Source organism: Sceloporus occidentalis, unplaced genomic scaffold, assembly GCF_023333645.1.
Source record: "Sceloporus occidentalis isolate IW3139 unplaced genomic scaffold, rSceOcc1.0.p SCAF_388, whole genome shotgun sequence".
Taxonomy (NCBI): domain Eukaryota; kingdom Metazoa; phylum Chordata; class Lepidosauria; order Squamata; family Phrynosomatidae; genus Sceloporus; species Sceloporus occidentalis.
This window is the reverse complement of record NW_028317368.1, coordinates 223,606-243,549: the sequence shown is the minus strand read 5'-3', so window position 1 is coordinate 243,549 and position 19,944 is coordinate 223,606. Positions and strand designations below refer to the sequence as shown.

The window sequence follows — 19,944 nt, the reverse complement described above, 5'->3', positions numbered from 1 at the left end:
GCCATATGAAATCATATGAAAAACATACCACACAAAAAAGAGAATTATATAAAAATGTGTGATGATGGAGTATGTTTACCAAAAATGTAGAATGCAGTAGGAAATATAAGACATGGGAGTAATGCTTGTTTCAAAGCCTGTGATTTTTCATGTAATAATAAAATGTATCACACCCCATACTGACATCCTTAACAATTATGCTAACACCTGACAGGGCCAAGCACGGCAAACAAAGGCACATAATGAGCCTTTGGAAAAGAAAGCATATACTGGAGGCTCTCACCTAATGTTTGGGTAGTCTTTTATTTTAACAAAAGAACTAACACAGACCTATAATAAATCATCAAGCTATTGTCTGGCAAACAATTTGGCAAAGTGACATGTAAAAGTCAAGCCAAGTTATATTTCTCACAGTTATGTGTGTATTCATGAGAATAATTATGCGAAATAAAAAATGTTCTTTAGTTGACAAAAACAGTACAGCATATTATGCTGATTTTTTTTCTAGATAAGTGTTTACAACTTTGTGCAGCTGTGCAGTAGCGTACCTAGCGGGGGGCGGGGGGGGGGGGTTAACAGACCTCCGGCTCCCTTGAGTGATTTTAAGCCGGGTTCAACCCAGCTGTGTAAGTATAATGTATCCTGTGTTAACCTTAATATTTGGCCATGTCTTGAATAATCTGTTTTAAACTGTTTACAGTGGTATATTCTGGCATAGGCTCAGCAAGGGAGAGGATGTTAGTTAATGGATGATCAGGCTTCTTGTAGCACCGTTTCATGAATTGGCCAGCTAGGAAGACACAATCAGCCCTCTGCCCTCAGTAGCACTCTTGCCCCAAGCAGCATGGCTTGACATGATGTCAAGGGGCATAAATGCCACCAACGTAGAAACGTAGTGATAAATGTCTGTTATGTAAAAACATTGTATATCTTTCTACTCAGAATCACAAAATGATGGAACTGACTAAATAAAGAATTATTTTGAAATAATATCTACATACACACATGTATTGTAATTATACCGTTATATATTTAATAGGCAATTCCCTTATCTGTATTTTCTTTTTCGACAAATAATTAAATATTCAAAATGAAAAGCAAGAAAAATATACACATGTAAGATTGTGTCAGGATTGTGCTTAGGAAAACATCTTTCTGATGGTTGCCACAGATGTTTTATTGTTTTGCAGACAGAAGACAATTTTATTTTTCTTCTTTATTTATTATAAGTAATATAGGCAAAATGTGATTGGGAAAAAAACAGTATCTGGACCAAACTGCCTGAATGTGTGTAAATATGAAGTAATAAGTCACTTCACAGACCCAAGTTTTGTGCAGTAAAGCGGAAGATTAGAATACAGCACACTTCTTCAGGAAAGTATTAACAGAGCCATTAGTCTCTTATTCCATGGTTCTGTTTCATTAACTATGATTCATATAATTACCCACTCCACATGCATGGAATTATTACCACTTTCATGGTGTCCAAAACGTTCTTCCATTTTTAAAGCATTTCAGATGAAAGTGTGTTGTAAAATGTGCTTTTACATGTCATATATTTTAATGTCTATGAATGGCTTTCTTAAGGCTTGGAAGAAAGAAAGGGAGGATGGAAAGAAGGAATTATACATCCAGTGAAGCCTGTCAATGCTTGTAGCCATATGGTGTGAAAGCATATTATCATTAAAATACATTTTCAATCCAGAATACTATTGGTTGCCCACATATCAATGAAATGTGGTTATTTTAGTGATTTCAAATTTTATTTAGAATAAAAACAATTTTCTAAATTAATCTATGTTATCCACTATATATATATATATATATATATTATTTTATCCCTTTGTATCTATTTGCATCTTTGTTACCTATGATCTTTTATATTCCATACCTGTCTTAAAACTATATGTGACACCTTATAGCCAAATATCAAGAATCCTTTTGACTAAAGACTGTTTCATACGTAAATACTTTTAGCAGAATGAGCTACGTTTACCAGGTTTAGATTTTTTGTAAACGTTTTGACACTAGGGAGTCACAACAAGATCCGGCATTGTAAAAAAAATTTAGGGATTAATTAGATCCCAAAACTGTATTTTATTTTAAAATGCAGATTTGTGCATTCATTCTTTAGTTATTAATGATTTAGAGTCATTGAACCTTCAGTAGAGACTGCCAGGATTGTAGCCAGAGGAGCAGCGCAGCTTAGCGGAGCAGGCCTTGACAGAGCTAGGAAGAGGGCTTTAAGGGTTGTCATGGAATGGGATTGGTGGTAGTTTTTTGTAGGTTTTCTGGTTTAGGTATATATAGGCGGACATTTTAGATCCTGCCACAATTAATTTGAACCACTTACCTGTTTTTGTCCCACCCTCCCTCCCTGTTTTTAGGTTTTTTCTTTTTGCCTCGCTTGGTCACAGTGGTGGGGCTGGATTGGTTAGGTGGGGGGTAGAATGGGGATGTTTTGGTTGGTTATGGTTGTCTGGTTGGTATGGTTGGTTCGTTTGGTAGGTTTCGAGCTGGTCTGTGGCTCAGAACCTGGGGTGGTAGGGGTATCTCGGTATGCCCCTACTGTTGGTTTGGTGTGTTAGTGTGCACCTCACTGGTAAGGTGAGGTTTATGTGTTATAATTTGGGGGTCATTGTCTATGTGTTGACATGTGGGGGATGTGTGATGGTTATATTGTGTGTTATTTGTTGTGGACAATGACTTATTGTTTTGGAATGTTGTATATATGTTTATATCATACATATATGTTAATATATTTATTTTGTTATGGTTTATAATAAAGCTGTGGACAATTATTTTCCAACATATCTGTGTGGTCTCCGTTATTGGGTTTACGGTGGGGGGAGAATATTTTTGTGTCCTTCCCAAGCCCTATCTTGACGATGCGCCTGTCTAGTCTATTTATCTAACTCCAATAACTAAAGGAAGACTGCACTGACTTGCATACAGTAAAATGCACTGGTTTTCATGTAAAATGGACCACAATATGTGTTTTACATTGAAATATGGCTGGAGTGTTCCTTAAAGAGGAAATGGAAGCATCTTAATTTATAAGAAGAACGTTTCTCTTATTTACTAGTGTATCTGTTTAACACACTCTTCTTCTGCAATGCAGTGAACATTCTGCTGAAACCGAATAAAGCATTGAGTTACGTTAAGAACAGCATAAAACTGTATCTTGCTGCTTTTAACCAATTGCAGTGCATCACAAAGTGTAAGGATAATTTGCTTATCTATACATACTGACTCAGACCATGTTGAAAACTTCAGGAATAATCCTGAAAAAGAAATTCATTTTAACAGTAGTTGCTGTGAATCATCATTCACTGTAATTCAGTTGGGATAACAATCTGTTTGGAACTATATCCAACAGAGTGTTTGATAAATGTCTAAGAAAGTAAGCTCGTGAGTAGGGCCCTCTTTACCTAATGCATTTGTTTGTCTTAGTCTGTCAGTTCTAGTTTTGTCATACCCCTTGTATATATATATATTGTATGAAGTGCTGCGTAAAAATAAGAGAAAATAATAAGAAGGAGCTCAGTTCACTGATAAACTCTGCTTCTGAAGAAAGACTGTAACACTGCATACATTCCCTATAACAGTATTGTTAAGGTAGGGGTTACAAGGGGTGCAACAACAATAGATTTAGCAGGTCTGGTCTAACTGGGGGTTACAAAACGCAGGAGCAGAAAGACACCTCTTCCTCTTCTTCATTATTGACCAAGGTCAGACTGGGGGGTGACTAAGTGTCCCTGGCACTTTAAGCCCAGTGGCTGCTGAATTGTGTGCATGTTGCCACCTTCTGGGTATACATGGCCACACATTGTTACATTCTCATACACTCACAGAGTGCGGCCACACATATTAAATACCTGTTGATAGAAATTCTACACCCATGCTTAATTCCACCATTGCTTTGAAGCCTAGTTATCTACATCATAATCAGAGATATCACAAAAATCTAATTTGTAGACCTTAAAAACAATGAAGAAAACATAAGAGTTTATTAAAAAATGACCATAGAATTCAAGTAGGGCCTAATAATCCCTTGTTATTGAAGATTTTTCCCCATTCATTAGTTTAAAGCATGTATTTATAAGCCGTTGGTTTAATGAGCTCTACGTAACATTTGTGATCATTATGCATTTAGATTAGTATATACACTGGTAAAGTGGATACATAACAAAAAACATTTTCAAATTTTATCTTTTTTTTAGGTTATTCCCGACAAGAACGTTTAATGGTTCACCAGTTTCTAAAGGTATTCTTGATACCAGATACCAGTAGCTCATTGTTCGAGGGACATTTTAAGTTCTTGCCTTGTTTGTGTGTGCCTGACAGACATTTAACTCAGCACTGACCAACTTAGTTTACCTCTCATCAAAAAATTATACTGGGTAAAATTAATTTTGCTGGCTTATGTTTTATAACTACTTTTACATGCTGACATGCTTTAAAAAAAAAATCTCAAACCTCATGCCGTTTCCTGTGGTATCCTCTGATAATCTTTTGATTATTTTAATCTTGAGTGAAGATTCCCTAAGAGACATTTCCCCCAGTTTAATTAGCTATTTTCAAACTGTGTAATATTTCAAAGTAAGTGAGATTGTATTGTCTTTGTATTAAGCCAAAGAATTTGACCTTGATTTAAAAAAAAAACAAAAAAAAAATATTACACCATAAATTCTTATTTTCATGTCAATGTGTGATGCATGTCTTTCCTAGAAAAAACAAGGAACAAGACAGCAGTTCTGAATAAATGATTATGTTTTTGTAGAGGATACAGTACCTCTGGCGCCTTGAAGGATCTCAAGTACAACATCTATTTTAGTTTGTACCTGGACTTGTTAAGATTCTGAAACATAATGTGATTCCATTCCTGTTGTTTGTAGAATGATATGTCATTTTGCAATAAAAATAGAAAAAGAAAACATTTTCTGGAAAATGCCATTGCATGTAAAGGAGGCCCTTTGGTATAAACTAAATCAAATAACATCATAAATTCTGAAATGTTATCATTATTTATGCAGTGCCAACAAATTTGCTTCACAGTAAAGTAAGCAATATATAATTATTTAAATAGCACAAAGTGGTTGGCAGAAAAACAGTTAATATGCCCAGCAACAATTTCTGAATCACATATTTCCCACACTTGACAAGGTAAAAAAAGGATAATAGCTTACAAATAGAAATACAAAAAAAAAATAAAACACAGCAATTTATTATACCATTAAGTAAATTCTACATTATTAAAAGATCAGTCATTTGGGTATGCTACAGGGTATGGTCAACACCTTTATTGTTCGCTTGAAATAAACAGTTTAATATTTTACCCAGGCAATATAACAACTTATATCAGGTACAGAATACTGATAAAGAAGACTGAATATAATTTGATTTTATTCTGGTTTATTATTAGTTGAGATTGCATCCTAGTGAGCAGATAATATTATTATGTGTTATAGCACATTATGTATCATTTTAGTGGTTAAAAGGATTCAGTCTTCTATACATCTACTGACTTCCATGAAATGTATGTAGAACAAATGTGTATGTAGTGTGAGAACCTGAAATCTGTTTTAATTTTTAAACATTCAATGTAAATTAAAAAAAATTAGAAAAAATATAAAAAAAACATTCTAGACGCAAATCTAAACCTAAATGTGAATTAACACAATTTAAAAATAAACAACATAGAAAGGAACATTAGAGACTTTACCTTTAACAGAGTTGCATTTGAAAAAAAATATATTTGATATAGTTTGATTTTATCTTGTGTATAAAGCATAGCAATTTAATATATGCATCAATATAATACATGCTTTGGTATGCTCTTTAAAACAACTCTGGGCTAATTTCTAATTAATGTTAATGTAAATTAAGTCATATATTCAAAACCCTATTATTGTTCTAAATATGAAGTCAAAGTTCCATTAACGTATTATCTTGAGGTTAATTAATGGCATTTACTGTGTTGTTGAAAGTCAAGTTATGCAATATGGCTCCAAAAGACATTTTATATGAAGAAAAGTACATTTTAAGCTAAAGGTAAATTAATATTATAATGGCCTCATTAATCTCAATTTCATATCCACATAGAAGGCTACTAATATCCATTTAATATAAAAGCATAATTTATGCCATCAGATATGAATGTGTTCTTTGACACTGAAAAGAGGCTCAACCACATAGTGCCATTTTGGAAAGTAAAAGCGATTTGCCTTTGTGTGAACTAATCCAGTTCCACTACCTACCCCTTTCTTGGATTAGTCGGTGACTGATTGTGCTGTTTTGGGAGATTCCTACATTCATTCTTGTGTCTATTTACATATTTCAAAGATAAAGGTAACATTTTATCAGAACAATTTGTCTGTGTTAATTCTGCACAGTGAAATCATCAAAGAAATCCCATCAATTTACCTATACTTTATACAGGCGAAACACAGGGTTTTTAGCATGATGAGAGGTTTCAGCTTACCTGTAATACATAATTGCCATGTGGCACAAAGGTAGGCACTGCTACTTTGTTACCAAAGCATGTTAAATAGCTTGTGATTCAACCTTCATAGAGAGGAATAAGATGAGCTATCTCCTAAGTTTTCCCCCCAAATATAATAGAGAGTTTAATGATTTGTAATAGTGGAACAGAACCTTGTTCATTAGTTTTATTTATTAGCTATTAGTTTAGCCAATAAAATGCAATTCTTACTTATTTAATTGTTTAGTTATTACTACTTAGTTGAGGCCTGAAAGCTGAGAAAGTAAGGTCCATCTTAAACATGAATTTCTGACACAATGATTATCCTGTCTATATGCAAAATTCAGCATGTAGAAGACCTGAAACTCAGCAGAGCTGGATTGATGCCATTGCATCCATTTACACCAGATCAGAGTGTTTGGATTCACATCCTAGACTTGCTGCCAAGTGACTTTAACATTTGAGAACCAGCCACCCCCAATACAATTTTACAAACATTGTTTTACCTGTTACTCTGAGTCTATCAGCACCAATGGTGATTTCCTCCTCATCGGCAGAAAACAGCATCCTTCCATCCTCGTTTGACTTCACCTCAAATCTTTTACACTGTGCTTCTACAGCTTCTGCCCCTTAATAGAAAAAAAGTAAATGGGAAGCCCATGAGCAATATTCAAGAGAAAATAGATGAATAATTGCTGTGCTTTCTCTATAATGTTAATTTAAGGATTGTAAGGCAGTAATGGCATAATGTTTTAATGGCCTGTTCTTGCATTAAGGATGATATTTTAAGGGCAAATTTAACCATATAAAGTTGTATAACACTTTTAAAAGCACGAATGTCAATGGTTCTGGAGACAACTATAAACTAGACTTGGGCACCAGGGGGCTCTTCGTGTTCGTCTTCGTGCTCGTCTTCAGGGGGAAAAAAACCTTCGTATTCCGCGAATATTCGCCCGTTCCTGTCTTCTCTTCGGGCGAATATTCGCGGACATTCTTCGTGCTCGTTTAATCTTCGTTTCCTTCCCGGTTGCCTAGCAGGGGTTAATACGGGGTTAACAACACATCGGAGCAGCAGCAGCTGCCGTGAAGGAACGTGTGTGCAACTCTATTGGTCGTTTCGGCAGGGGGCTGGTCTGGCATCAACAAGTGAATTGCAGAACGCACTTCATTCGTTGATGGCAGGCCAGCCCCCTGCCGAAACGACAAATAGAGTTGCACACACGTACTGAGGTGTACTGTACACAAAATGACCTAGAGACAAATGCTCCAAGGAACTTGGCCTCCGTTTATCATACACAGTCACACATCCATAGATGTTTAATAAAAGAATAGGGATTATTTTACATTTTTAAATTGATTTTGGACCACTTGTAATACATGCCTAACATTTGCTACCTATTCACAATGGCATACTTTGCAACAACCCAACTTTTACTGGACAGGACTGGAAAAAAGCAGGACTATCCACCAAAATCTTAGGTGTGTTGGCAGGTATGCGGATGGAAAAATGTTGGACAAGAACTAAAAAATAGCTTAGGGTTAATGTACGGTTATGTTTAAGATTAGTAGCAGTGCACTGGTTTGGTTAAAGATGTATTATGTCTAAATAATAATTTAATTTTAATTTTAATGGGTTTTAAAAAATTAAGGGGTTTATTTAAATGTATTTTAAAGTTAGATTTATTATTTAGTACTTTATTATATTTATTTAATGTTTATACTAGTGCTACCTACCGAGCTATAACTACCAACGTGTATTTGCATACCTAGATAGCTAAATTAGATGGGACAGGACTGGAAAAAAGCAGGACTGTCCCTGAAAAAGTTGGGTCTGTTGGCAGGTATGTGGATGGAAAAATGTTATAGTATGAAGTGTGAGTTATAGCGTTAATGCTAGTGAGTGTAGAAGTGAAGGCCAGGACAAATAACAAGAGGAAAGGTCCTTGTGATTTGTGCATTGTACGTGTATGTGTTATGTGTGTTATGTGTGTTGTCACTGTGTGTTATATGTGTTATGTATTATGTCACTGTGTTATTTGTGTTATTGTGTGTGTTATGTTTGGTTGGTTGGTTGTGTATCAGAAGGAAAATAATGAAATGGAAATGGAAAAGGAAATGGAAAAGGCGAATGAGTGGGCAATTGGCGACCCACTCACCTGTTTTCACCCCAGGGCAAAGCACCCAAACACTGTCAGTCTTAGACGTTTGGCAGCAGAGCTCAGACACTAGGCCCTAGCGTAAGCTGGCCACTCCGGCGGAGGTAGCAGGCGTTGCCACACCGCAGACAGAGGCAGCCAGGGGGGAGAAACTGCCCTTACCGTTAGGGACATTTTGGGCATGACTCTAGCCAGGAAGCGAACTGGCACAGAAGAGATGCTGGCACCACCACAACCACCACCACAACCACCACCAGCAGCAGCATTGAAAAATGGGAAAGGTGAATGAGTGGGCAATTGGCGACCCACTCACCTGTTTCACCCCAGGGCAAAGCACCCAAACACTGTCAGTCTTAGACGTTTGGCAGCAGACTTCCAGAGCTCAGACACAAGGCCCTAGCGTAAGCTGGCTACACTGGCGGAGGTAGCAGGCGTTGCCACACCGCAGCAAGTGCAACCAGGGGGGAGAAACTGCCCTTACCATTAGGGACATTTGAGGCATGACACCAGCCAGGAAGCGAACTGGCATTGAAGAGACGCTGGCACCACCAGCAGCAGCAGCAGCAGAATTGGTAAAGGCGAATGAGTGGGCAATTGGCGACCCACTCACCTGTTTCACCCCAGGGCAAAGCATCCAAACACTGTCAGTCCTTGGCGTTTGGGAGCGGACTTCCAGAACTCAGACACAAGGCCCTAGCGTAAGCTGGCTACACTGGCAGAGGTAGCAGGCGTTGCCACACCGCAGCAAGTGCAACCAGGGGGTAGAAACTGCCCTTACCATTAGGGACATTTGAGGCATGACACTAGCCAGAAAGCGAACTGGCATTGAAGAGACGCTGGCACCACCAGCAGCAGCAGAATTGGGAAAGGCGAATGAGTGGGCAATTGGCGACCCACTCACCTGTTTCACCCCAGGGCAAAGCATCCAAAGACTGTCAGTCCTTGGCGTTTGGGAGCGGACTTCCAGAACTCAGACACAAGGCCCTAGTGTAAGCTGGCTACACCGGCGGAGGTAGCAGGCGTTGCCACACCGCAAACAGACGCAGCCAGGGGGGAGAAACTACCCTCTCCATTAGGGACATTTAAGGCATGACACTAGCCAGGAAGCGAACTGGCAGAGAAGAGACGCTGGCACCACCACCACCAGCAGCATCAGCAGCATTGGAAAAGGCGAATGAGTGGGCAATTGGCGACCCGCTCACCTGTTTCACCCCAGGGCAAAGCATCCAAAGACTGTCAGTCCTTGGCGTTTGGGAGCGGACTTCCAGAACTCAGACACAAGGCCCTAGCGTAAGCTGGCTACACCGGCGGAGGTAGCAGGCGTTGCCACACCACAAACAGACGCAGGCAGGGGGGAGAAACTACCCTCTCCATTAGGGACATTTAAGGCATGACACTAGCCAGGAAGCGAACTGGCAGAGAAGAGACGCTGGCACCACCACCAGCAGCATCAGCAGCATTGGAAAAGGCGAATGAGTGGGCAATTGGCGACCCGCTCACCTGTTTCACCCCAGGGCAAAGCATCCAAAGACTGTTAGTCCTTGGCGTTTGGGAGCGGACTTCCAGAACTCAGACACAAGGCCCTAGCGTAAGCTGGCTACACTGGCGGAGGTAGCAGGCGTTGCCACACCGCAGCAAGTGCAACCAGGGGGGAGAAACTGCCCTTACCATTAGGGACATTTGAGGCATGATTTCAGCCAGGAAGCGAACTGGCAGAGAAGAGACGCTGGCACCACCACCAGCAGCAGTAGCAGCATTAGAAAAGGTGAATGAGTGGGCAATTGACGACCCGCTCACCTGTTTCACCCCAGGGCAAAGCATCCAAAGACTGTCAGTCCTTGGCGTTTAGGAGCAGACTTCCAGAACTCAGACACTAGGCCCTAGCGTAAATTGGCTACACCGGCGGAGGTAGCAGGCATTGCCACACCGCAGCAAGTGCAACCAGGGGGAGAAACTACCCTCTCCATTAGGGACATTTGAGGCATGATTTCAGCCAGGAAGCGAACTGGCAAAAGATACTGGCACCACCACCAGCAGCAGCGTTGGAAACGGAAAAAGGTGAATGAGTGGGCAATTGACGACCCGCTCACCTGTTTCACCCCAGGGCAAAGCATGAAAGTCCGTCAGTCCATGGCGTTTGGGAGCGGACTTCCATAACTCAGACACTAGGCCCTAGCGTAAATTGGCTACACCGGCGGAGGTAGCAGACGTTGCCACACCACAAACACGTGCAACCAGGGGGAGAAACTACCTTAAACATTACAGAGAAAAAAAATTAACTTTCCAAGCTAAGAGCTGGGTAACCCAACTTGGGCAGATTGAATTTAAGAAAGGCAATCTGCTCCATCAGATGAGGTGCCATGCGTGAGCGCTGTGGACTCAGTATGTTTCCAGTCATAGAAAACACGCGCTCACTTTGAACAGTGGTTGGCGGACATGATAGTAGCTGCTGCGCAACCCATGAGAGTGCAGGCCACACACTCTTCTTTTCATCCCAGTAGCTAAGAGGATCAACATTAGGCGCAGAAGGAACTTCACAGAGGTAAAGTTTGACCATTTCAGCAGCACTACTCTCCTTTCTGCTGCTAGCTCTGTCAGATGGTCCAACTATACTCCCAAGTGCCTCTTCCCAAAACGCAGCTGCTCCACTCAGCTGTGTTGTGCTGCTTGTGGCACTGCTGCTGATGCTGCTGCTAGGAGTAGCAGACCACATCATCTCTTCCTCCTCCTGCACCTCTCCCTCCTCGGACAGCATTCCCATTTTACGCTGCCAGTCACGCACCTTGTTGACCAATTGCTCCCGGTAGCTACTGAGAACATTAAATTTCAAAGCTAGCTTTCCCTTAATTCTTGGATCGCAAAGGCACGCTAGCATCATTTCGGGACTCTCTTCCATTCGTTTGCGAAGGTGTACTTTTAGCAGATCCTTCAGCTTCCTGGCTATGGCTGCTACGTCAGGATGTAGAGTGCCACCTTGAACAGCCTCACGGTTTCCAAGGAACACATCCATCTTGCTGCCTAGATGGGAGAACACTGGGATTACCTGGGCCAGACTGGCAGTGTTTGAGCTTAAATTTTCTGTGGCATCCCTGAATGGTTTAAGGACTGCCACTAGCTGGGCGATCACTGTCCAATCCTCCCTATTCAATGGAGAGGTAATCCCAATATTGTGCTCTGAGGCAAGATTATGGATTGCCCTCTGCTGCTCCAAAATCCTCTCCAGCATGTCTAACGTGGAGTTCCACCGTGTACTGACATCCTGGCGTAGGCAGTGTACGGGAAGACCTGACCTCTCTTGCTCTTCCCTCAAAAGTTGGCTAGCCTTAACACTATGGTGAAAGTGCCCAGCGATCTTTCTGCAGCGGGACAGAACTACTGCTGCCACATTAGTTCCTTCTGACATTGCTGCCTTCACTACAAGATGGATGATGTGGGCTGCACAGCGCACACCAACAATATGACCATCTCGCAGCGCTTTCACCATATTGGCACCTCCGTCAGTTACCACAAAACCAACTTCAACATTGGTGACCGCCTCTGCTCCCACCCAAAGGCTAAACATTTTCCTCATTGCATGCAGAATATTTTGGGAAGTGTGCTTTTCATCCATCACTTCTGCATGGAGAAGGAAAGATCGGTAGCCTGCTGCAGCAGCTTCCTTAGACACACCGGGCTGCCACCAGTGTGCTGTCAAAGAAAGAAAGGCATGCTGGCCGCTAGGTGCACTCCACAAATCTGTAGTGAAATGAACACACTGACCAGCAGCCTTGGAAAGCTCCTCTTTCACTGCTGCAACACAGGACCGATACAATGAGGGGACAATGTTCCTGCTGAAAGTGGAACGTGACGGAACTGTATATTGTGGAGCCACAGCCGCCATCAATTGTTTGAAAGGCTCCCCTTCGATCATAGAGAAGGATGCCCCTCCAACAGCAATGAACTGACCAATCAGTCGCGTTACTTTATTGGCCTGCTGTTTGGGCATTGACCTTTTGGATTGGAATGCCACAAATTGTTCCAGGGTGGGCTGGACATGCAGTGCTCCAACCTGCCTTGGTCTCTGGCTGCCAGCACTAGCTGCTGCTGCTGCTGCTGCTGCTATTGGCTCAGAAGAAGAAGCTGTTGGGTTTTTTCCACGGCCACCAGCTATGCTGCCTGCACTAAGTTTTACTTCTGCATCTTTCCCCAATAGCACAGCGTTGTGTTGAGTGCTGAGGTGATGCTTCATGCTAGCACTGGTAAAATGGCCAGACACTTTCCCTCTGCTTATTAGCTTCCCACAATGTTTGCACTTTCCATAGCGCCCTTCTTCAACATTTTCAAAGTGCTCCCAAATTTGGGCGCGCATAGCCTTGGAGTGTGCCTTGGGTGCTGCTCCTACTGCTCGGGGTGGATGAACAGAGGCAGAACTAGTGGTGGTGGGACTGGTGGTAACAGTACTGGCCATAGTGGGACTGCTAAATGCTTTAGATTTGCTAGGTTTTGCTGCTGCTGCTGCTGGTGGTGGTGGTGATGGTGATGATCGTAGCGGAGAAGGTGGAGGCTCAGGGGAAAATTGTGCACTAGTCATTTGGACACTGCTCCCTGAGGAATCTGATTCCTGACCACTCATCTCCTCTACTTCCTCTGGCTCATAGTCTAGCTCTTCATTAGCCAGATTGAATGGAATTCCTGCTAGGCTGGAGCTAAGACTGATATCGTCGTGAGACTCGTGACTAGTAGTAGTACGAGCAGGAAGAATAGACTCTGCACTTGGCCTCTCAGTCTCAGGCTCCTCTGCTACCTCGCTAGGTGGAGTCCCACTATGTGTAGCCCTCTCTCTAACTGTCTTTACAAAAATTTTGTAAGGACTTGGTGGCTTGCTAGAGGTACTAGGAGGACATGGCGTGGCGGGGTACCAGTGGGAACAGTAGGCGCAGCACTAGTGGTGGTAGAGGCGGTGGGGGTGGTGGTGGTTTTCCCTACAAAGGAATGAGATCGCTTTTGTTTGGGACCCCTCTGAGTCTTGCTGCTAATTTGGCTCTGCTTGGTACCTTGCATGCTGCTTGTGGATGGGGAAGATGCTGCTTGGGGCAAAAGGCACTTCTTTTTAGTCACTGGGCTGGTACTACTTGTGCTACCCTTTAACTTTGAACGTGCTTCTGGTGCTTTAGGCTTTCCGTAAAAAAACATAGAGCTTGTGGGCCTAGCCGCACTACTACTGCCTGCTTTTGGTGCCTTTCCTTTACTTGATGATCCTTCAAGCAATGCTTCCCCAAATGATAAGCGAGAGCTTGGCCTACTTGGCCGACTAGACTGACGCAAAGGCTGCATCTTAGAACTGGTGGCGGTGCTGGTGGTGGTGGTGGTGGTGGTGGTAGATGGAGCTTGTCCCTCCTTAGTCCCAAAAGGAGGATCCATTTCAAATTTTGTGTTGTGTGTGTAGTGTAGTGTAGTGTTTAAAAAACTATAAAAAAAAAAAAAAATTAGAGGAAGCTCTCTTCAGTGCTACTGCTTCAAAAGTAAAACTATGCACTACTGCACTGTGCTGTTGTGTGCAATCTGGCAAAGTGCTAAAGTTATTTAAATTATTAACTCAAGATTAACTATTTAATAACTAGCAGTATTTTATTTTTAATTTGAATTTACACGGGCCTAAGAGCTTAGCCTTGTACTATGCTAGCCTAAAGCTATATTTCCTTACTATAAGTCTACCTCTAGGCAGACGCTCTCAAACCCACTAAGCTAAAGTGAGGTTAAATGAGATTCAGTATGATTTATTAATTAATATTAAGTTATATAATATTAATAGATTAGAAATAATTTACTTATATATTATGTATTATAGATAGAAGAATATAGATTATGAATTAGAATTTAGAATTAGAATTACTTATATTATAGATTATGAATTAGAATTTATATTGTTATATATTATTTATAATATATTATAGATTAAGATTAAAGAAGATTAGAATTATTTTAGTACTACAGCTAGTAGCTTGAAGCTTTGCTTAGTACAGCTCGTCACAGTCAATTTTTCTTGAAAAGAATTAGAAATAAAATAAAATGTCACAGCAAAACAGTTAGCTTCACTGCTTGCTGAACAAAAACACACAGCACTTATGCGGCTGCACTCACTAGCCCAACAAGTTCACTTCACTGATGGACTGAGGTGAGCAAAACACTAAGGGTACTTTTAATAAAATTGAAATAAAATGTAAAATAAATGAGAAAATCTTTGCAAAACAGTTAACGTCACTGCTTGCTGATCAAAAAAAACACAGCACTTATGCGGCTGCACTCACTAGCCCAACGAGTTCACTTCACTGATGGACTGAGGTGAGCAAAACAAATGAAATAAAATGAAAGATTATTAATTAAGAAAAATTGACTTGGTCTCTTGCTGTTGCTAAAACAAAGCACAAACTATAGAGCTGCAGCACCAGTACTAATAAGATTAGCAGAACTATACGCTAGTAGTAATTAATTAATATTATTACTTTTATTTATAGCTAATTTAATTAACTATTAAGATAAGAAAGAATTATAGAATTATTGATATTACTGATTTTAGATTAGACACTAGTAGATGTCTTGAATGTCTACAGTACACTCTACACTAGTATATTATTACTAACTATAACTGACAAATATATATATAATTTTATAATGAATTCAATTATTAATTATATTAATTAATATTACTGATTTTAAATTAGACACTAGTAGATGTCTACAGTACATTCTACACTAGTATACTATAGTAAATATATATGACTGACAAATATATATATATATAATATTATAATGAACTATTAAATTATAGACTCTATTAAATTATTATTTATAAATTCTATTTAATTTATTTAAGCAGGACAGGCAGTATGCACTAGTGCCAGCCCAGGGCAAGGGCACCCCAGTGCCACTGAGACACTGGGTGCACTGTCAACTCAACAGCACTTACACTACAGTTGATGACAAATTAAATAAAAAAAAAATTAAATTAATCAAATTATTATTATTAATTATATTAAGTAGCACTGAAGTGAGGATGAAGTACACTGTGAGAAATGGCAGGCTAAGGCTTACCAGTCTCACACAGAACAGAACAATCTCTCTGTAACGCTCGGATGCAGCACAGCAGTGTTGCCAAAGCAGTCACAGCGAAAAATGAATGGATCTCTCAGGCAAGCTCTGGTCTTATAAAGGCGCCTTCAGAATTCAAAAAACAGCAGCACAGGCATTGGACGAGACCCTTAGCGTGACGTCACAAGAGTGAGCTGATTGGACAGACGAGATCAGCTCACTCCTGTTTGAAATTTTGGCGGCTTCGATTCTTCGTGGTTGTGAGTCTTCGTCTTCTCCTACGTTTTGCCGGCACTGTATTCTCTTCGGCGTGTCTTCGGAACGAACAAAAAAACGGCCTCTTCGTGCTCGTTTTCATGTTCGCCCGAAGACGAATGCGCAAGTCTACTATAAACTGGAACCCTTGATTTTGATCTGTTACCATAATGTATGTTTACTGATAACCATTAACATTTTCTTTGTGAAATGATTTAACTTATTGATTTTGTCTGGGCAGGAAACTACTGGCTCCATAAGATTTAGTGTTTACTACTGTATTCCAATTTACCCTGTTTAATGTTTTAAAATTGTTAAAACTTTTTTTTGTGTATGCATGCTTCCATTTTACTCAACACTCATTTATCTTGGTTTATTTCACTGTTATCTGCAGTAAATCCAATTTATTTAATTTCCCCTTTATGTTGAAATATTACTATAAACAACATAGTGTTAAAAAGGTACAATTATCTTTAAATACAATCATGAGGAATGTCTTTCCCTTTTTCTCTGTATGCTACTTTGCATAAACTCTCAAGTTGTTTTTGTAGCCTGCAATAACACTGCCATTTCTGTGGGTTTAATTTAAAATGACCTTTATGGTACCACCACCAGATGAATGAAATGCCATATGGAATTTCAGAAACTGGAAGAACAGGCTGCCAGCAGTGGTTGTGTGACGGCTGTTTCATTCACACTATTGATTTTTCATATGAGCTTCGGTAGTAGAATATTTTAGTGCCTTACACTGCAACTTCCCGGGTGCTTTTTGCAAAATGAATGCTAATGCCATATATAGCCAAATGTGTATAACAATGTTTTAGAGGCATACTGGCATTTATACCTAAATTATTTGAAAGTAAAAAAATGCAATGTAGCAAGGACAACAGCAAAGGACAGCTTTCTATGTAATAAAACCAAATTAAATATACAGTATATTTTTAAAAACATATGTAATAGCACTGGAAGGATACTGGTTGGCCCTCACAATACCTGCAGTTTTCTAATGCTCTTTGGAAAAGAAGCTAGGCACAGTAAAACCTACTGGACTGTCAGTAGCTCCTTTCATTTCACGGGCTGCTGGCATCTTTTGGCATTATATTTTACCTTGTCTTCTGTCTCATAACCCTTCACCCTCCTAATAGATTGTAAGCTCACAAGAGTGGGGTTCACCTATAATACCAGTGTGTTATAACATTATTGTTTATTTTGTATATTCTCAACCCTAATTGTTATCTTTCGTTCGTTCATATTATAAGAGCACTACAGCATCTGCTAACAGTCTATAAATAAAATGTAATGGAAAATGTAATAAAATACTACATGTTACCCATATAATGTATGTTATCTCATCTAAGCATTAGTACACTTACATCGTAATTTCAAATTTGTGTTGTGCTCTAGTTTTTAGTTCAGAAAGTCTTAAGTGATGTTGCATGAAGTTTAAGAACTGTGCATAAAGTTTCCTACTGATTTTCCCATTAACCCTGAAATAACTGTATTTAGGCTACTCATTTGCTTAAAGCTGCCTCCTAGAAACTTTTGTTTAGTGTTTATGTCTTGTAAATCCTTTGGTTTATATTTTTTAGATTCTTAGACTGTTGCTCACTTTTCCACATTTATATAAGGTGTGACAAGAATTGTATCCTCCCTCATCCACAGGGAATGGGATGGGGCGAGCCGGAGACACAGCTGGGGATATGTGCCCCCCTAGGGCTTTTAAGATTATTTAACCTCCTATCCCATCAGGTGGTATAAAGGGACATATACACCCTCAGGGTTATTGAATTACCCCCCATCATGCACAGGGTTCATTCTTCACCCCCTTTGTTAATATAGATCTTAGGGATCCTGTTTCTGTTTTTTATATTTTTATGTAGTGGGGGGTAATTTTGTAAATCACAGGCAAGGCCATGCATATCTTCATGTGCATTCTGCTATAACCTTCAAAATTAAATGTCAAAAGCACTCAATGCCCTCACAAACAACTCACAGATTAGTAATTTGTGTTGTGAGTGTTGGTATGAAATGGCATGTGACTGAAGTTGAATTTGGTTAGTCAACTTCTTGGTGAACCAAGTACAGTATATAGTTTGGGTGGGTGCAGGCTACTGTAGTCCAGATCCTGAATGCCAGGAGCAGGAGCGATTAGGTGATTCACAGAGCATCAATCCAGCATGTCCATTTCATATTCATATCTTGGAACTTGCTGGGTTTAACCAGAGTCTCTAAGGGAATAGATGATTCCCAGGCATCTGGCATAAAGTCCCTGATCTGTGGCAGGTTCCCCCTACTTTCTAGGAAGTTGCCAGGTATGCTCATACTGAATGTCAGTGTCATTGGCAATTTAGCTCTGCCTTCTCTTTGAGCTGTGAGCAACTGAGTGTTACATCTGACTGCATCACGAGTCTCCTCCAAAACCTGGCCCAGATGATAAACATAGTAATGGAGGTCCAGCACCCACACTCAGATGTTCTGCATGACACAGTCTTTAGAGGAAAAGCAGCAGAATGAAAATATGTTTTATTCTGCTGCACACAATAGAACACGTACATTATAATATATAATATAGTAGTTTGTACTACTAAATGGTTCATGCTGTTCCTGTTGCTGTCTATGATGTTGTTTCTTAAAAGTCCAATATAGACAATGTAAATAAATGCAATGAAAGCAGCATGCATCTTTTGAGGACAGAAGACTGAGGACAACTGTGATGTGCCAAGCAGTGAAAGCACCAACTTATAACATGTAACAGTAACATGTGGAAGATGAGATGCATAATCACACCATAAAAAGTAGAAATATATGAAGTTTCAGAATCACATCCACAACAGAAAATATGTATAAACACTGGTAAGTCTGTGTATTCATATGCCACAAATAAAGTTTTAGGCAAAGCCATTATCTATAGCTAAACAAGACTGTGGTGGCTTCAGCAAAATGCATGTTGAACCAAACATGCTGATAAACATTAGATAACAATGCTAAGCTATACCAGACCATTGTAAAAGGACATTAGCTTAAAAATGTCTGAGTTCATTAGAATTATATGTGCCTTCATTCATTTAATTATATGTTTAATGTACTGTGTTACGTAAGTATGATGCATTTAATTAGTGGCAATAAATAGAAGCCAATATGGCATTGGTCGGGGTTTGACAGGTGTGCAATATGTTGGATTTTATGAACACTTAATACAGTGATCAATGCTACCATTTTCTTCCCAAATAATTTATGCTTTCTAGAGCAGATACAGTGACACAAGATAACGAGGAACCTTTATACTCGGTAGCAGTAAATGGTCAAACCACATTTTTTATCAGTATTTTATCAGCAATATTGTTAATTCTTTAAACAAAAAGGGATTTGTAAATGAATATATATTTTTTACCTCTTAAAAAAAGGGTAAATGAAGATTGAAAGAGACAGAGATGAAAATGTGTAAATCTTTCTTCTAGCAGATATAACTTGAAAATGCTTTTTATACATTTGGCAAATATAATCAGGAATAAACAAACAACCCCATATAAAGAAATACACTAGTTTTACCAGTCACATCATTAAAATACTGTAAGAGCCCTATAGAGTTATAATTCTAGCTGCACAAAATATATCGGTAATGACCAGAATGTAAAACACTGAGTCAATACCAGGTGACAGGATGAAACAAAGAGCTGCAGGCACATAACGTCTATATTTACTCATATATTTGAAGCAGGAGTCAATAATGTAAAAGTATATTCTATTACCGGTATTGGGAAGCACACGGCCTTGGTGTATTGCAAAAAAAACCTGAAAGCCTTTTAATAAAATAGACTTTATTTTTTAATTGATAGTGCTTCATTTTCAATTACGTGTTTAGAATTTATGCAATAAGCCTACAAAATTTTATTTTATAAAATCTTCAGTTCATTTTATGTCTTTCAACTACTCACTTGCAAAATGGCAAACACCAAAATTAATGATCTGTCTAAATGTCAG

At 39.5% G+C, this 19,944-nt stretch overlaps 1 protein-coding gene across 1 annotated transcript in view; it reads right to left on the bottom strand.

The window, feature by feature from the left end:
* LOC149273265 (zeta-sarcoglycan-like) overlaps positions 1 to 19,944 on the bottom strand; it is a 149,489-nt gene that overhangs the window by 11,300 nt on the left and 118,245 nt on the right. The window contains exon 4 of the mRNA XM_089506522.1: positions 6,991 to 7,113. Within this exon, the coding sequence (XP_089362648.1) occupies positions 6,991 to 7,113 (123 nt within the window). The remainder of the gene's footprint in view (positions 1 to 6,990; positions 7,114 to 19,944) is intronic.